General features: G+C 36.4%; 1 protein-coding gene across 1 annotated transcript in view; it reads right to left on the bottom strand.

The window, feature by feature from the left end:
- Ar (androgen receptor) overlaps positions 1-26,880 on the bottom strand; it is a 178,362-nt gene that overhangs the window by 70,462 nt on the left and 81,020 nt on the right. Inside the window, exon 2 of the mRNA XM_028883888.2 lies at positions 2,228-2,379. Coding sequence (XP_028739721.1) covers positions 2,228-2,379 — 152 coding nt within the window. The remainder of the gene's footprint in view (positions 1-2,227; positions 2,380-26,880) is intronic.

Raw genomic sequence — 26,880 nt, 5'->3', positions numbered from 1 at the left:
TTTTGCATGGAGCATATTCGCTAGTCAGAATGCTTTTTAATGCATAAACTTCTGATGTGCAAACTATGGTCTTTAAGCAATTACACTGCATTTAATTTGTGTTATGGAAAAAATGGTGAAATAAACTTGTATAATATTGTGCAAGTAAAAAACAAAACAAATATCCATTGGTGATCTTGATTTTATTAAATAAAATATTACTGAGTTTCAGGAACTTCCGTGACTCCAGGGTCTGAATCAATTTAGGACCTTGCTGGGTCTCTCTGTTCTGAACATTGAATGATCCCCTCCAGCCCACATTGCTTGTCTTTCCTGCTGTCTAATAGTCTAGAATCTATAGGATGGTAGAGATCCTGTCATGCAGCCCTGGCAGCTGCCCTTCTGCCTTCTTTTAGTTCTAAATTCTCCAGAAAACTGCCATGTAGGGTAGTATAGTATGGCTGAAAAAGATCTTCACTTTTACAATATAAATGATCTTTCTCCTGATTTCTAAAAGCAATCATTTAGTCACCTTGATTTCTAAGATCCAAAAGTGGCACTGGTCATGATATAATCTATTGATTATTCATTTGCTCACTTGAACTCATTTTGCATCTGGTATGGCTACTACTCTAGTGCCAGGCCTGTTGCCAACAGTAGCTTCAGAATGCTACTCTGCTTCTTTCCCTGCTGTACAAACAGGGTGGTCTGTGACAGGGTATTAGAAAACGGGTGTTTTCCTGGAGAAGCTGGAGTGATCTGAAGTCCTTGGAACATGTTTTCACTTCATTCTCTGACAGCTGTTTTTTTTCATAAGTATGGTTAAGAAAGGAAGGCACTGCTTTAAGGCTCTTTCTAAATGTCTATGCTTATGCCCTAGGACCTTGGATCTCATGCTAGTCTATCATGAACAGCAGCAATGCTCCATGTGGGAGTAAAGGTAAAACATGCAGCCCATTTTAGTAATACCAAATGCTAGTCACCTCCTTGCACTTTTTGGGAAATGGAAGAAAAGAAAATGATAGCTTTCTGTTTTGAATGTATTTCTCCCACCTACTAAAATGTTGCAACTAAAATCATGAAGAATGGCTATCAGTGAGGAGAGCAGTGTAAGGGCACCTACTTTCTACCTTTTCTCTTGTTGTCAAATATTCACTGGTGCTTCTGTTGTGCTCAGTAGAGTCCTCAGAAAAGGCATTTCTTTTCAAATGGTTCTTTTGCATGAGGAAAGGCTCTCTGTTTGGTTCTGACTTAGAATTCAACTCTTCCAGACAAGGCAAAAGGAAGGAAAATTCATTGGCAGGAAGCTCTTCCTTTGTGGGAAACCACGGCAGGGGTGCAAATTGGTACTTAAAATTGGGTCTGGTGCCACAGTTAGAGCATCTAGGGGCAGCTTCCCAGTGTCTATTTAAGAAAAGAGTTCCAGACAGAGGGAGGGTAGTACAGTGTATGAATAGAAGGCTTAAGTCTTGGTGATCAAGGAGGGAGGGATTACTAGACTAAATTAAAGGTCTAGAATGGGAGTTTCTGCTAGATTATGTAGGCTAGGCACATCTGAAATCTATGCAGATAACAAGTAGGTTTCAGCCCACTCAGCCGGATATAAAATGCAACTTGTCTGGAGATTCCGGACCAACTGCCCTGCCCTGAAGGCAGTCCTCTGATGAAAAGAATAAAACTGTTGCTTTCTTCTGAGTTTTTATCTACCTTGGAGTTGTTATTGCAAAGACAGGTCCCAAAGAGGCAGCAAGCAGGAGGGAGCAGGTGCAGACACTGATGGTCTGCCGAACACTGAGAACACTTCCTTTCTGGGGTTAAAGCCAGGAAGCTTTTGCTAAGGAACAGTCTTGTATTCACTACATAGAACAGCCTGCAGACTCAGTTGAGGTTTCTCGACTTCTAACCTCTCTAATAAGGACAATTTTTTTCCTCACTATGCAGCAGACTTGAAAACAAGCAGAAAGAAAATTTAATTTTTCAAATCATTAATTTTGCTTTCATTCCTAGGATCCACCGAACACCAAGCACCAGCTGGGACCACCTTCATCACCAACATTGCTTGCACAACCAGGGCAGTCAATGGAGCTCAGCAAATACAACCGTTTGTGTCTTTAATATAGGTCCCGTGACAGGGCCCTTGCTAATGACTCAGTCCCTGGGATTATCAGAGGGCCCTGAAAGGCTGCTGTCCCTCTCTAGGAGGCAGAAGAAAAAGAGAAATATCAGGAAGTAGGTAAGACGGTTTTACCTTCAGCGGCTCTTTTGAAGAAGACCTTGCAGCTGCCGCAAGTGAGAGCTCCGTAGTGACAGCCAGACGCTTCATCGCCACAGATCAGGCAGGTCTTCTGTGGTGGAAAGTAATAGTCGATGGGTAAAACGTGCTCCCTGGCACTGTCCAAACTGAAAAGACACACACACACACACAAAACAAAGCAGCACATGTCAGTGGGTGGCAGAAATCAATCGGAAGTCTATGGTTTTCTGAGAACCTGTACATATTAATGATTATTCTACGTATTGCTCCAGCCAATCAGTGTGAAGCAGAGCTTTTTTGAGACTTTTCCTGAGCACGGTGTTTGTAAGGTTTCCCATGGTATTGGAAGGACACTTTGGATCCTGCCAAGGGATTAAACCAATTCTCAGGGAGTAGCCAATCTCACTGGCTCTGCATTTGTAAAGGAAGGAAGAAGGCAGGAACCCTGAAGTTAAGGTGTCAACTTAATGTAATACTCAGACAACACTTTCAGTCATTAAATGGCATGAACTTAACCCTATACCTTACTTCTCCCAAAAGGAGGCCTATGATCAAACCATATGAAATATCAGAAGAATTTTATGTATTTTAGCTCTTGGACTCTTACCTAAAACAGGAATATTGTCACTGGTAGTACTGAGTTATTGCTATGAGTGACAACATGAATCAACTGTGGAGTTACTCTTGATGATATTAATATACAAGTGAAAGATAAATTAGTATTATCACACCAGTTTTCATTTTTTTTTTAATTCAGTTCCTTTGCTTTCCTTTTGAGCCTCTCTGTATCACATGGGCATGTACCTGGCCCTGTTCTGTAACAAAAAGTAACAGAATCCCTCTGCCAGGGGCTTATACTGAGAAATGATACACAGCAGTGTCCAATAGTTTGAGGGATGCTGCCAAAACACCTGAACTTTACAAGACTTACAGGTTCCCAGGATGAGGATCATGCTTTAGAAGTCTAACTGCTTATCTAACTAGTCTAGCTGCTTATCTCCAAGACCTGTGTCTAAATTCTTATAGGTAGATGTGAAGGAAAAGAGACAGAAAAGCAATTCTAAACTCTTTACTGTATGTTAGTTTCCCATTATTTTAGTACTTAACTCATTTGTACAAATAGAATATGCTTCTTGCTAACTAAACGTCAAATTTTGTCTATGTTCCATGTCCTATGTCAAAATGTAAAGAAAACATTCAAGTGACTGCCTATATTAATCTGCCTCACATAAATGACAATTGTCCACACTCTGAGCCATAAGACTACAACTTCCATTTTTTAAATCAGTACTTCTCTACCAAAAAAGGAAGAAAAATGAGCCATAATTGGAGTCTATTTCTTGTGCTTAGTGGTTTCATCACCCCATAACAACTAAACAAAACAAGATTATTCTCTTCATTAGTATAGCTATTGTACAGCGGAAACAAGGAAGAATAAGAAATGACAAGGTTAAAATGATTTGATACCGAGCCACATTTATTTTATTCTAAATCCAAAATAGTTTTCATTTCCTAAATTCTTCTCACTACTCACCTTTGCTATCTACTAATGGCTCTTTGTTTTCATGCTTAGCATAGCCCCTAGTATCCAGCAAAGTATTCAAAGTTCTTCTCCCTCCCACTCCAAATGAGCAGCTCTGGCAAGGCATAAGCAAAGACAACTTAAGCTACAATTTTTAAGCCTCCAGGACAGGAATACTAGCCTTTCCTCAAGACCTGAGTAAAACAGAACAAATTGAAAATATTTGTCCTATAAATATGAAAATCCAACAACTAGCTATCGTGGTCTGTATTCTCTATCAAACGGCCCATTTCATGCCATTACTAGAAAGTAAACAGAATCAAGGATAGCAGATCCACGTGTTTGAAAAAAAAAAAGAGACCATTTCAAATATACAACTCAGCCAAGCTCAAAGAACATCACTCACTGTTTTCGTGAAAATGTCATTCACTTGGGTAAATATTGTGCCTCCATTCTCAGTCCAGAAAGAAGCAGAAGGAAATTTTCATAACTTTCTTCCTCTGCTTTCCACCTTTTTAAATCCTCTATGACTAACACAAGTAAAATAAAATAAAAAAATACATGTAGGGAGGCAGTCAACATGCCAGGACATTTCATACATATTATCTCATTTAATTTCCCTCCCAAATTTTCCAGGTGACTTTGGATTATCTTTATATTCTGATGCTTAGAGAAATTAAGCACAGTTATGCAAAATCATACATCTAATAAACAGAAATGCTAAGATTCCATATCTGCTATGTCTGACTCCAAAAAGAAGATCCTTAATTACTGACAAATTAGGTTATATGACTGACAAACTATGTAATATGGTTGGAAGTTGGAAATTTGTATATTATAGCCACTGGCCCATGGATGAGTCACAAGGCTAAAATCTAGAGAAATAGTGGTCATTAGTATATGTTCTTTCCCATCTGCAGCTCACCATCTACTAGACAGAAATTTAAGAGTAAAGAAAAGTAAAATAATGTAGTAAAAATAATGATTTCTGACTGCTACATATAAGAAAACAGATGAAAGATGGGATTGTTTTTAAAAGATATGAGTATAAGTGACAACAACAAATGCCTTTTTTTAGGTACAAATTACATGTAGTGTTAACAAAGTGAGAAAATAGATAAGTGAAGTGGTCTTTTTAAAAAGATTGTAAGAAGAGAGAGTTGAGGCTGGGTGTGGTGACACAGGCCTTTAAGCCCAGAACCCAGGAGGCAGAGGCAAGTAGATCTCTGTGAGTTTGAGGCCAGCCTACAAAGTGAATTCTAGGACAGTAGGACAGTCAAGCATGCCTAAAAAAAATAAATAAATAAAAAGGAAGAAGAAAGGAGAGTTGCTGTTCAATGGGGATAAAGTGTTACTTAAGCAAGGTAAGTTTGAAAGCTGTGCTATGCAAATTCTATCTAGAGTTAATATAGTGCTGCACACTTCAAGTTTGTTACGAGGGTAAGGTATTATTATTACAAAGTTAAAGAAATACACATTTTTTTATCCACATCAAAATTTAAACTATAGATATTGGTAATAATCCAATCAAATGTATCTTCAAAAAAGGGTTAAAACAATCACCATTTTGTTGAGTACATGAACTTAATAAAGGACACCTTAAAATTACTAAAAGAAAATAGAGAAAAAATAATGAAGAGGATTTTAGAATCTGGATTTTTATGAACTACAACTTAATTTTGATTAAAGGCTTGAGGAGGTCCCACTAGACAAGTTTCTCCTCTCTTTTTTTCCTATTCCCTATCCTTTACTGAGTTCTCAAAATATTTTGGACAGCAGCTCTCCTACAGACTCTATCTTAGTGTGCATAAGGGCATGCTGTAGTTCTGGCTAAACATTGGGAGATGAAAATAAAAATTCTTCCTGCAGTTCCTTCTCCCAGATTCGTTCTCCAGTAAAACATTTGCACATGTGATCAGGAGGCGCATGCATGAATTCTCATAGTAGCTTTGTTTATAAACGCATAAATGCCAAATATCTACTGACAGGACAAAAGAGAGATTATATTATGGCTTATCGATTCAATAAATGACAAGGACTGAGTGAAACTTCACAGGTAAATCTTACACACTGATGTTTAACAGACCTAGCTAATAACAGGATGCACCTACTTCTGTTGTATAAATTAAAAAAGAGCCAAAGCAACAATATTGTTTAGAAATATATGTGGAAAGAGTTATCAAAATTTAAGAGTATAATAGCTCCTGAATTGAGGACAGTGCTAAGCTCTAAGGTATTGTTGGAGTGATGATCTTAAAAAGAGAGGGTGATGATCTGAAGAAGAGAGATACATAACACCTACCATATGTAAGGTACCATTCTAGGTGTTAGAGGAGAGGGCAACGAACAAAGCAAACCAAAATGTTATGCCCTCACTGATTTTGAATTCTAGTAGGTTTAGTATAAAGGTGGTAATAATATTGTTATTATTAATAATATTATTAATCTTTAATTAGAGTATATAAGCATTAATTTATTTTATTGTTATGCATATATTCTTGTCTATGAAACGTTTTAATATCTTCTAAATAGTACTCTATACACAAGCACAGAGGTTTGCTTTGAGAACAAGTGCATCATGTTTCTCCCCAACTGCCAAGGTTTACATGCTTACTTAAGATGCACACCTAATTAAATAGAAGTGGATTGCCAGAAACTGTCAGCCTGAAAATGCCAGGTTAACCTTGAGGGAAGTTGGACACAGGAGCCCTTAGGACATAGATCTCTCTCTCTCTCTCTCTCTCTCTCTCTCTCTCTCTCTCTCTCTCTCTCTCTCTCCCCTCTCTCTCTCCCCCTCTCTCTCTGTCGGTCTCTGTCTCTCTGTCTCTGTCTCTGTCTCTGTCTCCTCTTTCTTCCTCTCCATTCTTACTCCCACATAGGATTTTGAGATCTTTGAAAGTTGGACTCATTTGAGCAATTCCTCAATGATGTTAACGAATCTTGGCTTTGTAGCCAGTCAGACCTGGGTTAGTCTCCTTCCACCACCAAAGTTTGGGCAAACATTGTTAAAAGTCAGTTGACCAGTAGGGCGGTGGTGGCACACACCTTTAATCCCAGCACTTGGGAAGCAGAGACAGGTGCATCTCTTTGAATTTGAGGCCAGCCTGGACTACCAAGTGAGTTCTAGGAAAGGTGCAAAGCTACACAGAGAAACCCTGTCTCGAAAAACCAAAAAAAAAAAAAAACAAAACAAAAAAAAAAAAAAAAAAAACAGTTGACCATAAATGTAGGGATTTATTCTCAGATTCTTTTTTTTCCTTTTATTTTATTTTACAATACTATTCAGTTCTACATATCAGCCATGGATTCCCTTCTCCCCTCTCCTGCCCCCTCCCCTTCCCCCTAGTCCACCCCCCATTTCCACCTCCTCCAGGGCAAAGCCTCCCCCAAGGACTGAGATCAACCTGGTAGACTCAGTCCAGGCAGGTCCAGTCTCCTCCTCCCAGACTGAGCCAAGCGTCCCTGCATAAGCCCCAGGTTTCAAACAGCCAACTCATGCAATGGAACACAGGACCTGGTACCACTGTCTAGATGCCTCCCAAACAGATCAAGCCATAGGATGGCCAAACACCCTAATAGTCGTGCCAGAAACCCCATCCAACGACTGAGGGATCTGGATGCAGAGATCCATGGCTAGGCCCCGGGTGGAGCTCCGGGAGTCTAATTAGCGAGAAAGAGAAGAGTTTATATGAGCGAGAATTGTTGAAACCAAGGTTGGATAAAGCACAGGGACAAATAGCCAAACGAATGGAAACACATGAACTATGAACCAAAGGCTGAGGGGCCCCCAACTGGATCAGACCCTCTGAATAGGTGAGACAGTTGATTATTCTCAGATTCTTAATAGTGTTCCTATCCATGTGACCATCATCCTTTTTTATTTTTTACCTCTTGGTTAACTGTTGCACATACACAATTTTTTAAACTTAAATAATTTTAAGATGATAATAATCAGGGTAGAGAATGGAGAGAGGAGAGAGAGAGAGAGAGAGAGAGAGAGAGAGAGAGAGAGAGAGAGAGAGTATCAACGACTTTTATTTCAATTTCCCCATCTCATTTTCCTTAAATTATTTTATCTTAAACATTTTTCAAAGCTTTGTAGTAAGGTTTTTGTTATTCTGAAGATTGTTTTCTCCATTCTCGGCTCTGTATATTTCAATAAGAACTTCAGGGCCAGTTTTTCAACTTCTGATAAGAAGACAACTAGGATTTTAAAATTACAATTAGTACATACCGTGCAAGTAATTAGGTTTCACTGTGACATGTCCATACCTACATATGTTGTGTTTGATCATATTGACCATCCTTTAAAATTATTTTTCCCTCATTGTTATCTGATATTTTGCTAGAGTTCCTTCATTCCTTAGGAATTATTGATACCTCGGCAATACTAAGTTTTTTGATATATGAACATGGGATGTTTTCTCATTTATTTCTATTCAAAATTATTTTCTACAGTGTTTTCTGATTTTAGTGGACCAGCCTTGTACTTCTTTTGTTTAATTTAATTGTATTTTTCTATTTTGATAATAAGAAATGATCTGTTCTTTTCATTTTTATATTATTCTTTCCAGAGGATACAAATGCAGTTGGGTTTCAGACTTCACTCTTTTATTCTGCAAACTGGCTGAGCTCCTTTGATTATTTCTAATAGTTTATTGTAGATTTCTTAAAACTACTCTGTAGCATTATGAGATCCGTGATTAAAAATAATTTACTGCTTTCTCTTTAATCTTGATGCTTGTTACTCACTTATCTGGCCTACTCACTGTGGTTAGAATCTCTAATAGAATTGTAAATACAAATAAGAGAGTGGTCTTCTTTGTTTTGTGTCTGATTTACTTGGTAGGATTTCAATCTCTGATTATTAAGTATAATATTAGCTTTGCAGTTTTCATAAGACATCAATCAGGTTAGGTTAGGAAAGTTATCTGATATGCCTAGTTTTCTGACTGTTTAATTATAAATTGGTATTGAACTTCAGCTAAATTTTTTTTGGTATCTGTTGAAGTTATTCTGATATTGTTATCTTTTATTATTTTTGTTTGTTTTGTTGACACTATTAGAGGTTGAATCCAGGACCTTGCACATGCCCACTGAGTTAGATACCTAGAATCTTTTCTTTTTGATTTTCTATATCATATCAGTTGATTTCATTTGTAAAATGGAGCTCTCTAGGACCCTGTGATAAATTCCTTCTTGTTATTGTTTGTGATATGTTTTACTTTTAGTTGACTCAATTTGCTAGTACTTTGTTCTTGACCTTTTTTAAACCTAAGTTAAGGGATTGGAGAGATGGCTCAGCCATTAAGATTATTGGCTGCTCTTTCAAGAGGGCCAAGGTTTGGTTCCCAGCACCCACATGGTGCCTCCTAACCATTTATAACTCTAGTCCCAGGGGATCTGATGTCCACTTTGGGCCTCCTTGGGCACCAGGCCTACATGCAGACAAAACACCCATGCACATACAATAAATGAACAAGTTGAAAATTTCAATTAAAATACAATATTTATCTTAGGGTTTTAGACATGCTAGACAAGTTCTCTATTGCTAAGTCATACTCCCAGCCAAGGTGTAGACCAAGCCTGGAACTCATGATTCCATGAACCTCCCTCCCCCTTTAGCATATCCTTCTGGCATGCATTACCACAATAAGCTTAATCCCGTTTCCAAACATGTTTTCTAAAGTAACCTCTACTTTCATTGGTCAACTAAATAATTTGAATCTTCTTCCTTAGGTATATCCTCTAAGTTTTGGTGGGACACATTTTCATTTCCATCTATCTTAGAGTATCTCATCTCACCTGTGTTTGCTTCTTTGCCCCACATTTATTTCGGAGTATGTTGTTTATTTCTATTCATTTGAGAATTTCCCAATTCTCCCTCTGTTACTGATGTCGATGTCTATTTCAATTATGGTAATAGAACTTACAGCATTGTTTTTTTAAAAAAATGAATATTCTTTATATTCTCTTTGTTTCATTTCCAGAGTTCTGGAAGGGTTGAGTCTAATAATTTTTGCTTATATTCTCATTGTTTTTAAAAAAGGGAAGATACATAAATATCATTATTCAATCATTCTGGATATCTCAACATCCAAATAGCACTATAGTGTGCATGATACAAAATTGATCTACATATATACAATATCTTGAAAGAAAAGAGGTCAGGTATACTCTTCATTCATGCATTCATCTATTTTTTATTCAGTAACTGACATTATATGGGAAAACTCTGATGAATTATGGATATGCAAAGATGATAAAAGCACTGGACTTTTTACAGGGAGTTTTCATAATCTCAATTAGGGTTAAGAAAAAAGCAAAATGTTGCAAGAGAAATGCTGTAAAAGGGGCCAGGTTGGGTCCAAGGGTGTGCTCACTATTTATTATGTTGGATATTTTACTGTGAAATCTAGAGAGCAGATAGTGGTATCTCTGATTGTAAACTGTAATTAAGCCTTAAGCTTGATATATAGTAACTCCTTTATGAAGTATACAGAGATGAATAAAAGTATTACCTGCTACTACTATGCATCAGATATTTATAGTCTTTGTGGTTATTTCCATTTTTGTAAATCTTACACCACTGAAAAACACATCAAGATAGCTGGAATAATGACAGCAAGACTTTAATATCCATGTCTTGCCGATTTGACAGATCTATCCTTTTCCCTTGTTATTATCCTTAGAAATGGAGCTAAACAGATGAATGCTTATTATAGTCATATCCTTGCATTTCCCAAACCACATCTGCTATCTTCTTTGAGCCAAGTTTTTCCCAACAGTTTTCAAGCCATCATAGCCAATCGGTCATTGAAGAATTAGCCAGATTGTTTCCTGCAGTGTCATCAAATCTTAGGGCAAGATCTGTTTCCATATTTTGTTTCCGAAATGCATTGCCAATGAAACAGGAAATGGAAAGCAAGCAATCAATTTAAAAAACACTTCATTTCAGCTTACATGTTAAATCTTTTTAGATTGGAATGTTTCTCACATCTTTCATTTTAATTTTGAATAAAAAGAAGACAATTTATTAAGGGATTGCCATGTGCTATGCACCAGCAAAAGTGCTTAATTCTCACAATTATTACTGTAGGGTACATATGCTATCTCTATTTTAAAAAGGAGGGAACCAGAATCACACAATCAGTAAGTGGCAGAGCTGGGAGTTTTCACTTTATGATCTTTGTGCTGGCTAACTGGAGTATCAGCTTTACCTAGGTTAAAGTTATCTGAGAAGATGCAACCACAACTGAAAACGACTTTGGAAGACTGAACTGGAGGCCTGTGGGTGAAGGTTCTTAATTTAGGGGTTAATTCAAGAAAGGGCAGCTTATTGTGGGTGGTCCCACCCCAGCCAAGTGGTTCTGGGGTATATAAGAAGGCAGGCTGAGGAAGCCATGGAGAACAAGGCAGCAAATCACATTTGACCATGGTTTCTGCTTCATTTTCTGCCTCTAGGTCCCTGTTCTACTTGAATTCCTGCCCTGACTTCCCTTCGTGATGGACTGTTTCCTGGAAGAGTAGGCCAAATAAATCTTTTCCGCTCCAAGTTGCTTTTGGTTTTAGTGTTTTATCACAGCATCAAACCCCTTAAGACAGTCCTACAAATCCCATGGTTTATCCCCTGTGTTATATAGCACCATCTCCTTAAACTATCACAGTTGGATAGCAATGAAAGATCTTTTAGTCCAGTGTTTCTTACTCTTGACCACATATTGAACTCACATGTAGCTTCCTTAAATTAACCAATGCCCTTACTCTGATGAAATTGAACTTCAGTGGTGTCTGGGCATCCACTTTTCCCCAAAGTTACCCAAATGCTTTAGTGTCCAGAAATATCTGGCAGTCATCTTGTTCAACTCTGTCCATACTCATTGTAAAATTTTGGGCCTAGAGAGGTACAGAGAATTGATGAGCATAAACAGCTATTGAGAAGCAGGCCTGACGGTGGAATTCAGGTGTGATAATTCCTATGCTAGAGTTCTGTTTTAGAGTAAGAGCTATAGTCTTAAGTTCTCTGTGAATGAGAAACAAGGAAACTGCAAAAAAGAAAAACTATATATAATAACCCACATAATACAGTCACGTAGCTAGATCCCAGAGAACTTTTAATAAATGTTAGAAGCATTAAGCAATAAAAGTGCTACCAAGACAGACGGAACTGATTTGATAGTCATTGAGCTCCCTAGTATGTATCAGATACCAGGCATAGGGATCCAGGGATGCACTTATGCTTGACCCCTCTCTTAAGTCTGGTCTGTAATGTTTGCTCTGAATGACAGTAAGTCTCCTCAGACCCTAAATCCACAGATGAGATGAATGAAGCTCAAAGTTAAATACATTTTTAGTAAGTTGTAGTAGCACTGAAAGAGATAAAAAGCAAAGACTCCAAGGAACAGAGAGTTCTGAGCTAGAATGTCACTATTGCTGATCACTAGTCATCTACTCAATTTCTTTAACTATAGGCTCAGAAGATTATTGTGACAAGTACATCAGACAATATATGGGAAAGGGCCTGGCATACCCCAAATAAGTTGTACCTTTTACCTGTTTTCACCATTTCCCTTCAACATTCCCTGGAAATGAGGCTATAGAATCTCATACTGTACAGTGAAGTGTATGGTAATTATGCTACCTCGTCTACCAGACACTAGTTAGCAGCAGCCAGTAGAAACACTGTGGGAAAAGTCTATCTTTAAAGCCCTTTTGTGACATTGTTTGAGGCACAGAAACACAGATAACGTGGCATAAGAAATTTGAAAAAAATTTCAGCCACATGTCTATGTGCCACTGAAACTTAAAGAAGACAGCACCATGTGAGCAGACACAATTTCTTAACAATGAAATGTTGATTACATTTCAATCTCAAATTGAAACTAGGAAGCCAAGGTTAGATACTTCATGTTGGCTCAAAGAATATACAGGAGCTAGAAAAATAGGTCTATTGTATCACTGACCTACGACAGAACAGAACTTACTTTGATCTCTTAAACTCCAACACAAAGAAAGAACCCTGTTCCCCCCAAATAATAGACTTCTTTTTATTGTGGTAAGGGAGATTATTGGCAATGATTAAAAATCCTTGACCCCATTTCACTCCAGGATACATTACAATAAATAGCACAATAGTAACACCTGACATTTAGTAGGTGCCTCTAAGACCAAGCTGGAGGACTTTAAAATATAACCTCATCTAATCTACAGAACAATTCAGTGAGGTATGTATCATCATTGTCATTTTATAGAAAGAAATATTGAGGTACTTCTCATTAATAATTCTGCCCAAGACACATAAGCAGTAAATGGTTGCCTTATACTTTGAACTCAAGTCTTTCTGACTCCAAGGTTACCCATTAGGCTGCAGTCTCTTACAGTGTGTATTAATCTGTGGTGACTCAACACAGAAAATTTGAGTCATTCTGGACTTAATGTACTACCCTTCCTCAATGCATCCCACCTGTCACCACGATTCCTATCAGTTGATCAGTGACTAATATCTGTTCATTTTACAGCTGAAATAGTTACCACACACACGCAGCTTTGTCTTCAAAATAACTGTAACTATCTTATTTCAGTCCTGCAGCTTCTTGTCTGATCCTCACACAGGACCCCAACAGCAGTCTATCGAAAATATCTGCCTCCGTAGCTCTTCTCTCTAACAGCTCTCAACAACTCATGACTCACAGGAGTGGCTCTAACTCGTTGCTACATTAGAATCACAAGAGGAGCTTATTACCAATATTATTACTGAATCCAGATTCTTCTCAGTCTAGAGTTACAGGTCAAACCTGAGTGCTTGTAATTTTATTACATGCCTAATTGAAGATCACATGACCTATAGGATATAAATTCAAAGTATTCTCCTGGCATTCAAGGCTTATTTCTAGTTCTTAAGTTCACGCCTTCCACAACCTCTTCCGTATGATCTTCCAGTGCTGTGAAGATGTTGCAGTTCCTAATATAACTGCCATTTCAAGCCTCTCTGCTTTTACTTCCGCTGTCACTCCCTCTAACTGGAAAATTCACCCTGCCCTTGACCAGGTGTCTCTTTTATAGCATTACACCATTATGTAGGCCTCAGCAGAAGAGGCCAACAACTCCTCCAGGAAGCCCCCTCTGATTCTGTATCCTCATTTGTGCAGTAGAACTCTGTCAAAGAACCAGTATCTCCAGATCACATAACGTATGCAAATGTCTGCTTTCCACCAAGCATTTGGCCAAATGCTGCTGCTTTTCTTTCACCTTTTATGACTCTCAAGGAACAGAAAAGTGTTTATTTAGGACCAGCCACGTTATCTCTCAAACAGTATCTAAAGGTGAAGACTAAGGCAGACACCGAACAACTTTGGAGTCCTGACTCAAGATGCTGTTAAACCATATCAAACAAATGAAAACTGCTCTTTTCCAGAAAACACCAAAGACTCATAATATCCATTCAGTCTTAGTCTTGGCCATGAAGTTCCCACTCGTAGCTAAACCATGTCTCTCAGATTATTTATTTCTCTGTAGTTGGTAGAAATGGAGTATTACTTTCTATGCTCTTAAAGTAGACATCTCTCTTTGTAAATTACAAAGAGACATAAAGGTCAACAGAATGTAATCTAGGATAAAACCTAGGAAAGGACATATGTCATGCTTAATGTACTTCAGAACCAGGTACCAGTGAAGTGGCATGGAGCTGGTAAATTGTCATTGTTAAATAAACAAAAATAAACTGTTCAACTTGATGAAGAAGCAGTTTCAATTCTGTAAATCGATCATGTGCCCTCTGGCATGCTACCTTCATCTTTCATCAGCCCCAATATAAGGAGACAAACTGCTGCTATGGAGAGCCTGCTTTCCCTTTATGGACAGGGTCTACTCTCCTTCTGTGTTTCTGCTGTGGAATTATCCTTACTATATAGATTAAAAATGATAAGACATCAAGGATTCCCCAGCCAACTGTGTGACCAGTCACCATGGTTCCTGATCCTCAGCTTTCTCATTTTCTAAAACCCATATTTGTAAGGCAGTGTAAGTACATAAGGTGTAGTCATGGGGTCTGTATGACCACCTGATAAAGGAAAGAGTTGAGTCCAAAGAAGCCCGAGGAGGTTAAATGCCCCCTCTAAAGTAGAATAGAAAGAAATAGGGTTACAATGTAAATTCCTTACAATGTATCAGCCTGCATCCCTATACTTATAAAACAAGGGGTTTCATTAGAAACTGTAATTTGAAAGAATTGGTAACAGTGATTTATAGCATTTCATAAATAAAAAAATGCTTGAATATTTATACTCACCCATTCTGTTAATGAAATTTTATTTGTCACTACCATAAGCCAGGTATCATTAAACTGGTGATACAGTGGCAAACAAGTCAGATAAAATTCCTGATTATCTTAAGGTTTCCACTTGTATGGGTGGTATATGAAACAAGTACAGAATGTTGAAACAAATAATTTCAGACACTGCTAAGTCCAACATTCCTCTCACAAATATTTTCATTCCATTTCCAGATGAAAAGAAGGTAGAGAAATTAAGCAACTGAGCCAGCCAATAAACAACAGAGTTGGACCTAAGAAAGCACAACTTCTGACTAAGCAGGCCATGTTCATTCTGCTTTATGGCTTTGCTTCTGGTACTAGTTCCTAGTAGTGTTTGGATATCTTATTCTTTACATCCTTGGTTAACGCTGTCTCTGAAGGAAGATGAGGCTTAGTCAAAATGGTTGGCAACCATAACATCAGGAGAACTAGGCACATAGCCTTTAAAACAGGACCAGGGTGCTGTGGGATGTCCAGGAAAACTTCAGCTACACCAGGACATTTGCTGGTCTGCTTGGCTCTAGAGTTCCTTGAGAGTAGCCAGGACTTGTTTTATTCACCACTCTATCCTTGGTACTTAGCATATACCTTAGCATCTAATTAGTCTTTTGTTAAAACTTTGTTTTTGAATCTGTGAATGAATGAATGAGAGAACAAATAAATGCAACTTTCAGAAATCTGGGTCTTCATGTTTCTGGCAAAGGGAAGCCTCAGCTGCTTTCCCCTGAGAACAAAGAGGTGTGACAAGAAATCGGTGGACCTTGCCAGGGAGGAGGAAGGGAGTGGGACATTATCATATAAGAAGTAAAATCAGGCCAGTCAAAGTGAACTGTTCTCTAAGACACAGTTAAGGGATGGCTTTTATAGATATCCTCCAACTAAGGTGTAGAAAGTTATTTTTTGTACATCGTACTTAGCCAATGATGAAGCAATCAATATACAACATGGTGGTTCTTACCTTCTGTACAGTTTGGAAGCATTGTGTTGGATTAGAGCTAGAATTGTCTGGAGTCCTTTGGAGGTCTAGGTAATACTTGGGTGCTTAGGGCCCTCTGCTCCATTTAAGATAAATATTCTATTTTGTACATTTACTTAGACTAGATGTTTGTGGTATTCAAATAGTACTTACAATTGAGTTGGAGAGAAAAAAGTCCCATGGACAAAAAAAGAAAGCGAATATGCACTAGCTCTTAATCACTGCCACCTGCAGTATCCATAGCAACATTTACTGAGCAAGCACTACAGTTTCTCACTAATGGTATCTTCTTATCAGTAGTTGTATAGATTAAGGAAGATATTTCAAGTCATGTATTCAGCACAGTGCATGGTATGTAATATGTACACATTGCATAGCCAAATAGGACAGGCAACATGGTTATTGAAATTAATTTGAAAAAAATTACAAATGAGATTAATATAGAGTAATAAAGGAATACAGGAGAAAGGAAACAGTATTTTGTGTCTTTAACAGCACCATTGAGACATAACTGTTGTAACAAAATGTTTATCTGTTCAAAGTGTAGAATTTGATCCATCTTAGCGTATTTACAGAGTTGGACAACTATCAGCACTATCTAGTTCCAGGATAGTTTTATTATTTTAAAGTCAAACCCTACACCATTAGCAATTGCTCCTCATTCTCTCTTTCCTGCAACCTCTGCGAACTAAATGCACCCTCTGGTCTCTATGAATTGGTCAATTATGGACATTTTATGTAAATAGAATCATGCAATATGTGATATTCATGACTGACTCTCTTAACACATAGTTTTCAAGGTTGAATGATTTATAACAATAATGCACAATTCTTTATATAGACATGCCTTGATATGTTTATCAGTTAATCATTTGATAAACATTTGTTTTGTTTCTACTATTGGCTAATATTAATAATGCTACTATGCATATTCAGATTCAGGTTTCCAGGTGGCCATATATTTTGATTCCAGTGTGTACGTATCTAAGAATGAAGTTACTAATGCCTATAATGCCTGATTGTGAATTGTGGTAGGGTGTTTGTATGACTTGCGTAAAGTGCCCAGAGGGTTTGGTCAAGTCAGCTGTGCCTGTGTGCGTTCCCACTAGCAGTGCATGGCAACTTTGATTTTTCAACGTTTTTTAACAACACTCGGCACTTTATTTACTGTTGCTGTTACTGTTACTATCATTTCAGTCAATATGACATGGTAGCTCACTGTAGTCTTGACTTAAATTTCCATGGAGATGAGTGGCATTTAACAACTTCTATTTGTTCGATTGCTTGGGAGAAATATCTAAATCATGTTTTTGTCTACTTATCATGAGATTTAAAGAGTTTACATATCTTTCCTATAAATTCTTATTAGATTCAGGGTTTGAAAAGATGATGCCCCACTATATAGGTTGGGTTTTTACTTTCTTACTATTATAATTTGAAGCTCAAAAGGGTTTTCAAGTGGCTTGTTACATGATTTACTTCAGAGAACATTTCATGTTAACTTTGTGTTTGGTTGTTGCTGGGTGGAGGGCTGGTTAGACATCTCTTAGATCAAGCTTTTTTTTTTTCAGTGTTGTTCAATTATTCCGTTTCCTTGCTGGTCTCCTTTCTGGTTGTGCTATGCATTATTGAAAACAAGGCATTAAGCTCTACAATTATTATTATTGAACTGTTTTTTAAATCTTCTCTGTATACTTTAGGGTCTTGTTTTGTGTATATGTTTATAACTGTTCTGTCTTTCTGATGGCTGACCCTTTATTATTACAATATGTTATTCTTTATTTTATTTTATTTTTATTTTATTTTTTTTTTGGTTTTTTTGAGACAGGGTTTCTCTGTGTAGCTTTGCGCCTTTCCTGCAACTCACTTGGTAGCCCAGGCTGGCCTCTAACTCACATAGATCCACCTGCCTCTGCCTCCCAAGTGCTGGGATTAAAGGTGTGCACCACCACCGCCCGGCACAAGAATATATTATTCTTTAGCTATAGTAGTAACTTTTATCAGAAAGTTTTATTTTGTCTGATACTAGCAAAAATCACTGCAAACTCTCTTTTGGTCACTAGTATAATACTTATTTCTATCCTTTTACTTTCCAACTATTTAGGTCTTAGGATCTACAGTGAACCTCTTATAGCTGGTATCCAAATATATCCTTTCATATTTATTCATGCTAACAATCCGTCTTTTGACTTGATTTAATAAATGTTATCTAACACGAGGACTGCAACCTATATGAAATCTTACGTCTGGCCTATATCTTCAGTAAGCCAATAAAAGTAGAAAGCAGATTTATTAAATGTGGCCACATTGAGAAGACAGGCAAAGAGATCCTGTAGACCTCCAAGTTTGCCTTAGGGGTCTTAAGATGAGACCAAAGTTTAAATAAGAGTGTTCAGGATATGCACATCTAAGCAGTCCTAGTCAAGGTGTCCCACGTATCATTGACCCATCATTGACTGGGCTTCTGACAAACTGTTAGAATTGTTTGAAATATCTTTCCAGGAGACAAGCTGTCCCTATGGCTGGCACCTTTTCCTTTTCCCAGCATGGGATTTCGGATGGGAATTGCCCCCCTCCCATTTTCATTGTGCAAAAGTTCATTCAGATGTGTAAACTTTGGTTCTTGCCATGTAGCTTTTTTTTTTTTTGCAAATTATTCTCATGAAGTTTTAATTATAAAAGCCAAGTCAATATATAAAAAAATCAAAAGCTAATTGTGTTGTTAATTGATTGTTAGATAACAGCTTCATTTTGTTGTGGTTTCTCTGTTATTTTTCTCTTGCTGATATTAAGGTTTTCTTTATATTTGGCTTAACATTTTGACTCCAGTTTGTCTGAGTATCAGTCTCTTCATTTTCCTTCTTGAAGTATTTTCTTACCCATTTTGCTGTGAAACTTATTCTTTTCAACAAGTTCCTCAGTACTTTCATTACCTTTTTTTCAAATACTCTTTCTGCTTTCTGATAGTGTTGCCACATGCATGCTGGGGTGTCAGGAAGGTGTCCCATCATTCTTTGAGGTTCTTTTTTTTTATCATTTTCCTTTCTACATTATAAAATATACAACATTTGTTGATTATGTACTCAAATTTGCTATTTCTCTGTCAACTGAAATCTAATTTTGAGCACTTCTAGTAAATTTTAAATTTCAACTATTATACATTTCAACTACAGGCTTTCTATTTTCTTCTTTAGAATTTCTGTCTCCTGATTGACATTGTGTTTTTACAGAAAATTATTCTTATGATTTCTTTATTTAGGTAGTTGCTATAATTTTAGTGTATTTAAAATTGACTATTTTAAGTCCTTACTACTAAATTCAGCATCTGGTTTTTTTCTGGACATCTTTTATTTATATTTAATTATTTTATATATACTTAATATTCATTATATAAAATATATTTCATAAATATTATATTCAATTTATATTTAATTCTTGTGTATATGACATATTTCCTCCTTGCTATGCAGGTCTCAGAGATACTTTACACATTGTAACAACATGGGATGGAAACTTGTCCTTTTTTTTCCTGTTTGGGCATTTGTTTACTTAGTGGACTGGCTGAACAATTACTGGGAATTTTGTTTCCAAAATATTGTGGAACCTCTGATGATTCTGCTCACATTACCTTATTTTTGTCTTTTAGGCTTCTTTCCAATTAGTTAGCTTTAAATTTATTTTTTAACTCAAAGGCTGCTCTTAAGCTCTTAGTTAGATTTTTAACTTTTATTATTGGATGTGCATGTGGCTTAAATACTATTTCCATGTTATGGTGATTTTAAAATTTTGCCCCACATTTATCTAAGGATACATGGTTTCAAAGTCCAAAGTTTTTCCCCTAGTTTATTTTCATAGGGTAAAAATCTTTTACTATATTAGAAACATTTTTTTTTTGTTGTTAAGGCTGAAATTGTAAGAGTTGCTCCTGGTTCAAGGTATTATATTGTTCAAGCAATATTTGGTCACTGTGTGTTTTTTTAGTTTTAAACTATGTCTGTTTTCCTAATGGATTCATATGTACCTTGAATGATGCTTCAGGATAGAGTCCACCTTACATCTTTCCGAGATTATTTTTGAGTGAGCACAATTGAGCATATATGTATAGTTTTACACACACACACACACACACACACACACACACACACACACACACACACACACACACCAGTTAGTGTGATCCATTAATGATCTGGTAACCTCTCATTGTTCTTCTGTTTTCCTTGTTGTGTCCACTATCTAGTCAAGAGTTCTTAATTTATTCCTAGTTGATGATGACCAGTGTAGATACTGTCTTCAATAAAGTCCTTAGCAAGAAACTTCTGCATGCTTTTTCAAAATGAAATGAAAGGTTGTAGAGCTCTCCATTCTCATGGTCTTCCTGTCATGCCCCTAGCAGCATTTCCATGTCACTGCAGTGTGGTGAAAGGTCAGGGACAGTGGTTTGCTTCTCCAAGACTGATTCTTTCCCCTGCTTAACAAGTAGCATCTGAAATGATGGTAGATGCTAGTCTATTTGGCTTGATTTTTTTTCCAGTATGGAGATTTTTCATCTTGTATATGAGCTGGGGCAAACACAGTCAGGAACCTAGTATTCTTGGCTTATCAGAACAGAGGTGAAGCTCCCATAAGTAGAAACAAGATGAATAAACTTATCTCCCATTCTTTTAGATGTGCTTCTGCAATACAGGGTTAAAGACAAATGCTGGTGGCAGGCCATCTTGGGCTGGAACCATAGCCAACAGTAGGAGGTTAAAGGAGGAAGATCTTTTTTCTTGTTTCATCTGTTTGAAGAACAATTTATATCACACGGAGCTAAGAATGGGGATCATGGTAAATCATGGTTAGCATATGACAGGCTTCCTGTTCTTAGTCAAATTTAGTATATTTTCTTGAATAAATTTTTACATTTTCCTACATGTCCTTTCCTATAAATACTTTCTCAGATTTTAATTTATAATGGTTGTATTAATATTTTTATTAGTTAAAAATCACTGTTTTGCTGGATAAAATATATAGCAAGAAATTTGTCCCATGCCAGGAAACTGCATGTGCAAAAGCAAGTGTAAATACAGATGTATGATTCAGGTTGCAATAGTGTATAAACTGTCCTAGTGATCTTAGACTGATCTTAAGGACACCAAGGATCCCTGAGAGTACACTAGAATGATAATGACCTAGGAAGTTCTGCATTCAAGATAGTTGGATGAACAATTTAAAAGGATTTAGAGTTCATTCAATACTTTGCCCAAGCACAGAAAGGAAGGTTGAAAATGCAATCAGCAGCCAACCCAATTCCTTTCAGTTCTCATATTCATAAGATTAAAAAATATACTTAATGACTGTTAAAATAAACCCACACTTACTATTTGTAAGTACAGAAGCTAAGAAGGCTATGTTCCTTTAGATATTTGTTCAGCTAAGTAACTAGAATATTTATATATTTTTATATAATTATACTGAAATAATACATATTCTCATGTTTTTATACATGAAAATTTTATCTGAAATGTAATATAATGTTTTATTTTCAAATGTGTTGCATCTTTTTCTCTGAGTTGCTTAAATGTGTATTTTTTAAAAAATGTATCTTTTTGTTAAACAGGGGGAACAAAGTGGACCTCAGGAGCTAAGGAGTTGCAGTTAACCCTTGTGAAATAACTTACTATGTAACATTTAATTTAGACTCTCTTTTTTTCCTTGAGACTAAGTTTATTTTTCTCTATAAAGAAAAATTGAATGTTCATGAGGAAATGAATGTTGAATTATGTCATCTCTAAGGTCCCTTTTATCCTTCATGCTCATTATTAATGAGTCTTGTGTGTGTGTGTGTGTGTGTGTGTGTGTGTGTGTGTGTGTGACAATACTTCAGGAACATGATTTTTTTTTTACAGTCATTAAATGTCTCCCCACCAAAAAAAGCCAAGGACCAGATGGTTTCAGCGCTGGACCAGGCCCTCCAGAATATGATTTAAAACAAATTTATCTATAAAGTCTCTGAAGTATGACCTCCAAACTCTGAAACCATGAGGACAAGAATGATGGATTTCAATGTAGTTTATAATTTAAGACTGCTGGATAAGAAAAATTACGAATAATCTTAAATGTTATTGTAATACATATGACAAGGAACAAATTCTTCTCTATCCAAAGATCTCCATAAATCTATAAGAAACAGATGAAGAACCAAATAAACAACAACAACAACTTGGATAAGGCCAAGAACAGGAACATAGAAACAAATAAAAATGGCCAATAAACATGTGAAATGATGCACATTTTCTCCCACAGTTGAAGAAAGGCAACGAAAAATGACAAGAGAGTATTGTTCTTACCTCTCATATTTACAAGGATTAAGAGGCTTAATAATGTCTAATATTTATAATTTTGTCAAAGGAAGAGGTAGTATCAACCAGCATATAAAATGTACATATGCTTTTATTTGACTATTTAGCATCTAAGAACTTATCTGATGTGTAAAAGCATGCGAGTACAAATAATTAACTGACAAAAACTACATTGGCATAAAAATAATGTATTCTGTGGAGAGACTTCATTGATCTTGATAGTAAAGCATTAAGAAATCAAAATATAAACAGGAAAATATAAACATATAATTCCATGCAAAAAGAAACGAAGCTAAGAACCCACATTATCATTAATAATAAAACAAAGAGCAAACACAGTAAATCAGATATAAACAATGTTTTAATGAGAAGAACATAGAATAAAAGCTTAAAATTTATAATGCCCAGTGTTAGTAAGATCACACTGAAACTAATACAATCACATATGTTGTTAAAACCATTTTCAAGTTTATAAAATCTTTTAAAAGAACTACGGCATGTTCCAAAATGTCTGTTCATACTTTGCAGCCTAATAATGCCACTTATGAAACTGATCCTTAAAATCAATTCAGCCAAAACAAATAACCATGAGCAGAGCATACACTGTCACTGTATCCATAATATCTCAAAATTAAAAGAATAACAGCTGTTTAACAGGGGAAAAAAGCTGGTCAGCACACTATGGCATACTAAATCTATGGTAAAAATCTGCAAAATAACTTTTAATATTGATGGAAATGTTCTATTTCTGCACTATTAAAATTGGGCACACTAGACATGTGTGGCTATTCTTCATTTATCTTGCGGTTAAGGAGATTTAATAGCTGAAAAATTAATTTTCCTTAATTTTATTTAATCTAAACTTAAGTTCAATCAGCCACTTTCATTGAACAGGACACTGGTATTCAAAATACCATTAACATTGGAAGCTACAACATAAAATATAAAAGGAAAATTTTAAATTTAAAATAAATATGATAGAAAACCACATTTTACATAACACATGGAAATATAAATTCATGAAAAAGAAAATAAAAATGAATCTGACAGGATGATTAGCTAGTGATATAATTTCTTGGATTTTTCACTTTTTTTCAATTTTTAATTCTTTATATTACATGCTAATTTTAAATTTTAACTCATAGTATAGAATTTTCAAATATCATTAAGTTTGTCAGTGTAGAATTTCCTTTGTTAGTTACAACTTCACTTCTTTGACAGGAGCAAAGAGATGAGGAACCAGTCTCCTCCCATCATTCCTATTCCAAATAATACCAAGTTAAAAACATAGCTTTGTCCATGCAAGACCAAAACCTTAGTATGTTAAACTGATTCTACTAAAATAGAGTAACTATATAGCTAGTAACATGCTTCTATTAATAAACAGTGTAATAAAAAGGTATTCAATCCTCCTTATTTTGGAATTTTAATGATAGGAATGGGAACTGCTCCAATTCTCAATTTTACTTTCCATCTCACAGATTCAAAAGGCAAAATTTCCATGTGATTAACTCCACTGGAAACAGCTCATTGTAGTTGTTAAGGTATTTCCACTGACCACAAGCAATATGAAACTTGACTTACAGATCAAGTTTGATTTCATGCTGATTAGTAACCTATGAAAAACCTGTGGCCCTACTGGGCATCAGACTGGAAGGCTGATATGTTAAGCCAATTTGATAAAAATCAAGGTTCCTATTGGATCTGGAGCCCTGAGGCCAAATTCAACATAAACATGGGCAACAGAAGTAGATGTGAGTACAACGGCGGTAGCAGCTCACACACAAATGTGTGTCCTGTTAATCCTAGAGCCAAAATCAGACAGGGGAGAAGCCAATGCCCAGAATCTCTTGGTTCTATTTGATTCAGTTGTATGTGAAACTCAGGCCAGTAGAAATGAAGTGGCATTTCATCTGGACAGCTCTGAATGAGCACATGAGTCACAATGGAACCAGAACATCTGGAAAGAGAATGAATTGTTCTCTTTTATTATTTTTACTAATTCCTAACATTTGAATCACACTTTAAAAATTGAAAAATGCTTTCAACCCATTATCCTATTTGATGTTCACAACAACCCTGTGAAGCAGGCACAATACCCAGTCCATTAGCAACAGCTGCCTCAGAGACCGATGTTTGTATAACACATTGTCTTTCAAAAGTACTATCTCACTTATTCCTCATAACTCAAGGAAGTCTCTAGAAAGTTTCAATTCCTCAGTTTATAGCTGAGGGAATCGCAGATAGAAGAAGGCAAATATGATTACTGTGGCTTTACTAGTTATACAGTAGTCTTAGGTCCTGAACCCAGTGTTCTAATTCCAAGCTTACAATTGTTCCAAAAACACTATGTCATCTCTTTGTAGTTCTGTATGTTGCTAATATGCAAATGAGCTGGTGGAAGGCTTAGATCCTTTCACTAACTTAGTCCTGGTTTTAGACATTTGCAATACCTAGAACAATCTCAAACACATAGCATTCATTCTTTTCTGCCCAAATACTTCTTAGTTGGGACAATTGCCTCACTATCTCTTGGATTAGCATTCTGTATATCTCTCCCCCAAGTTATCACTATCAACTGAAAATTCTATGAGTTGATGCCTTCGTTTAAAATCCTCTGAATAAACTAGATTTAAAATAGAGGAGAAACTGCCGGGTCTCAACGAGATAGAATAATACTTATCGCATGACAAATTTACATCTTAATCAATAAGCAGCAAAATATATTTTAAAATTTCTTTTGAGTGTATTTACAGAAAAAAGTTGACAATCTTCAGAGTAATAAATTACAGTCAGTTAGAATACATTTTGAGACATACTGTGGAGCATAGGAACTACAGTCAATAGCACTATACTGTATGTTTCAAAATAACTGATATTCCATTCTAAATGTTCTCATTACTAAAAGTTGTAAGTATATGAAGTGATACAATTTCAGCATGTACATACAATATCAAAACACTACATGATACCCCACAATATAAAACTTTTAAATTAGCCAAAAATTAATAAAAGAACTTCAAGGTGACAGTCAAGACTCTGTAACTTCAGGGAACACTGCTAACTACCTGCATAAACAATTGACTGTGTTCCATTTCCTAGAACTCAAAGTGTTATCAGGTTCCTTTCCTCTCTCAACTCACTCTAATATCCTTCTCTTATCACTTTTCCCTTCAGAATTAGTCACATATTCACCATCTTATAAATTGCATATATCATGACATTTCTTTGGTTCCATCATTGTTAACAGAATGTCCAGCACAATGCCTGGTACATATTGCACACCTGACACATACTTGTTGGACTGATTCACTTCAATGAAGTAGTGCCAGTGATCTGTCTATCACCCTACCATGCAAACACTATGACATGTCTACTTTAGGACAAATATGAACCAGTAAAACTCGATTTGATGGAGAGTCAAGACTAAGCCCTCACCCATTTCTGAATAGACAGATGGATATTATATGGTTTTCCTGAGTTACCCCTTTGGCTGTGTATCAGCCATGGATATAAGAAAGAGAAAACTGCTTTTCTCAGACAAATTAACAGGCCAGATGACCATTTCATAGCCTGCAGAGTGCCTGTAAAACAAAATGGCAAACTGCTCTACAAATGCTTTCTCATAAAAAATGCTTCAGGGTGGAATGGATACACACATGCAAGCAAAGCTGGCCCTCCAGAAAGTCCGTGCACAATGAAAGTGGAATCATCTAAGTAAAAACAGTGAGTCATCCCATAATCATGTACACAACTCTAGAAACTAGGAGGCAATTCCAACTGTGTCCTCTCTAACACAGGCCACTGGGAGCAATCTTTGGGAGTGTGTGAGGCTGCGACCTTTGTGTTTTCTAATACATCAAGTTTCCTACCAAACTCATTCCCAGGAAGGAAATGGATTCTTAATTATTTCTGGACTTCATGTAATCAGTTTCAGACCACAAAATCCCATTTTGATAGTGATCACTAAAGAAATAGAGTGATGGATTATTTTAAAAGTGTTATGACATTGAACCTTAGAAATACTGTCTTGTTTCTTACTAGTTATCACATTATCTCATTACCTAGTTGTCATGACTATGTCAAGATCTTTCCTCAAAAGACAGACAGAGACAAGCTGCATAAAATGTATTGTGCTATATGCATATAAAGAAATGAAAGAATTAGTAGGAGGGCAGAGCAGAGGAAAGAATAAAGAGATTAAAGACTTTTTGAAAAAGCCACGTGGAAATTCCACTAATGTAGAAAATTTTACACACACACACACACACACACACACACACACACACACACACACACAGGTTGAGTAAAATATGGAGTTATCCTATACTCAGACACTGATTCCTCCACTAGATATGCCAGGTTAACAAATAAAAATCCCAATACCAGAAATGGGCTACCTTCTTCAGAGTTTTTGCCAGTGAGGTCCCCTAGACTCCCCAAACTTTATAGACTATTGCTAATGCTTCCAGAACTTGACAATTAGACCCTACT

This window comes from Peromyscus leucopus, chromosome X (genome assembly GCF_004664715.2).
Source record: "Peromyscus leucopus breed LL Stock chromosome X, UCI_PerLeu_2.1, whole genome shotgun sequence".
NCBI classification, from domain to species: domain Eukaryota; kingdom Metazoa; phylum Chordata; class Mammalia; order Rodentia; family Cricetidae; genus Peromyscus; species Peromyscus leucopus.
Note: the sequence above shows the minus strand (reverse complement) of the source record. Positions and strands in the feature narration are given on the sequence as shown.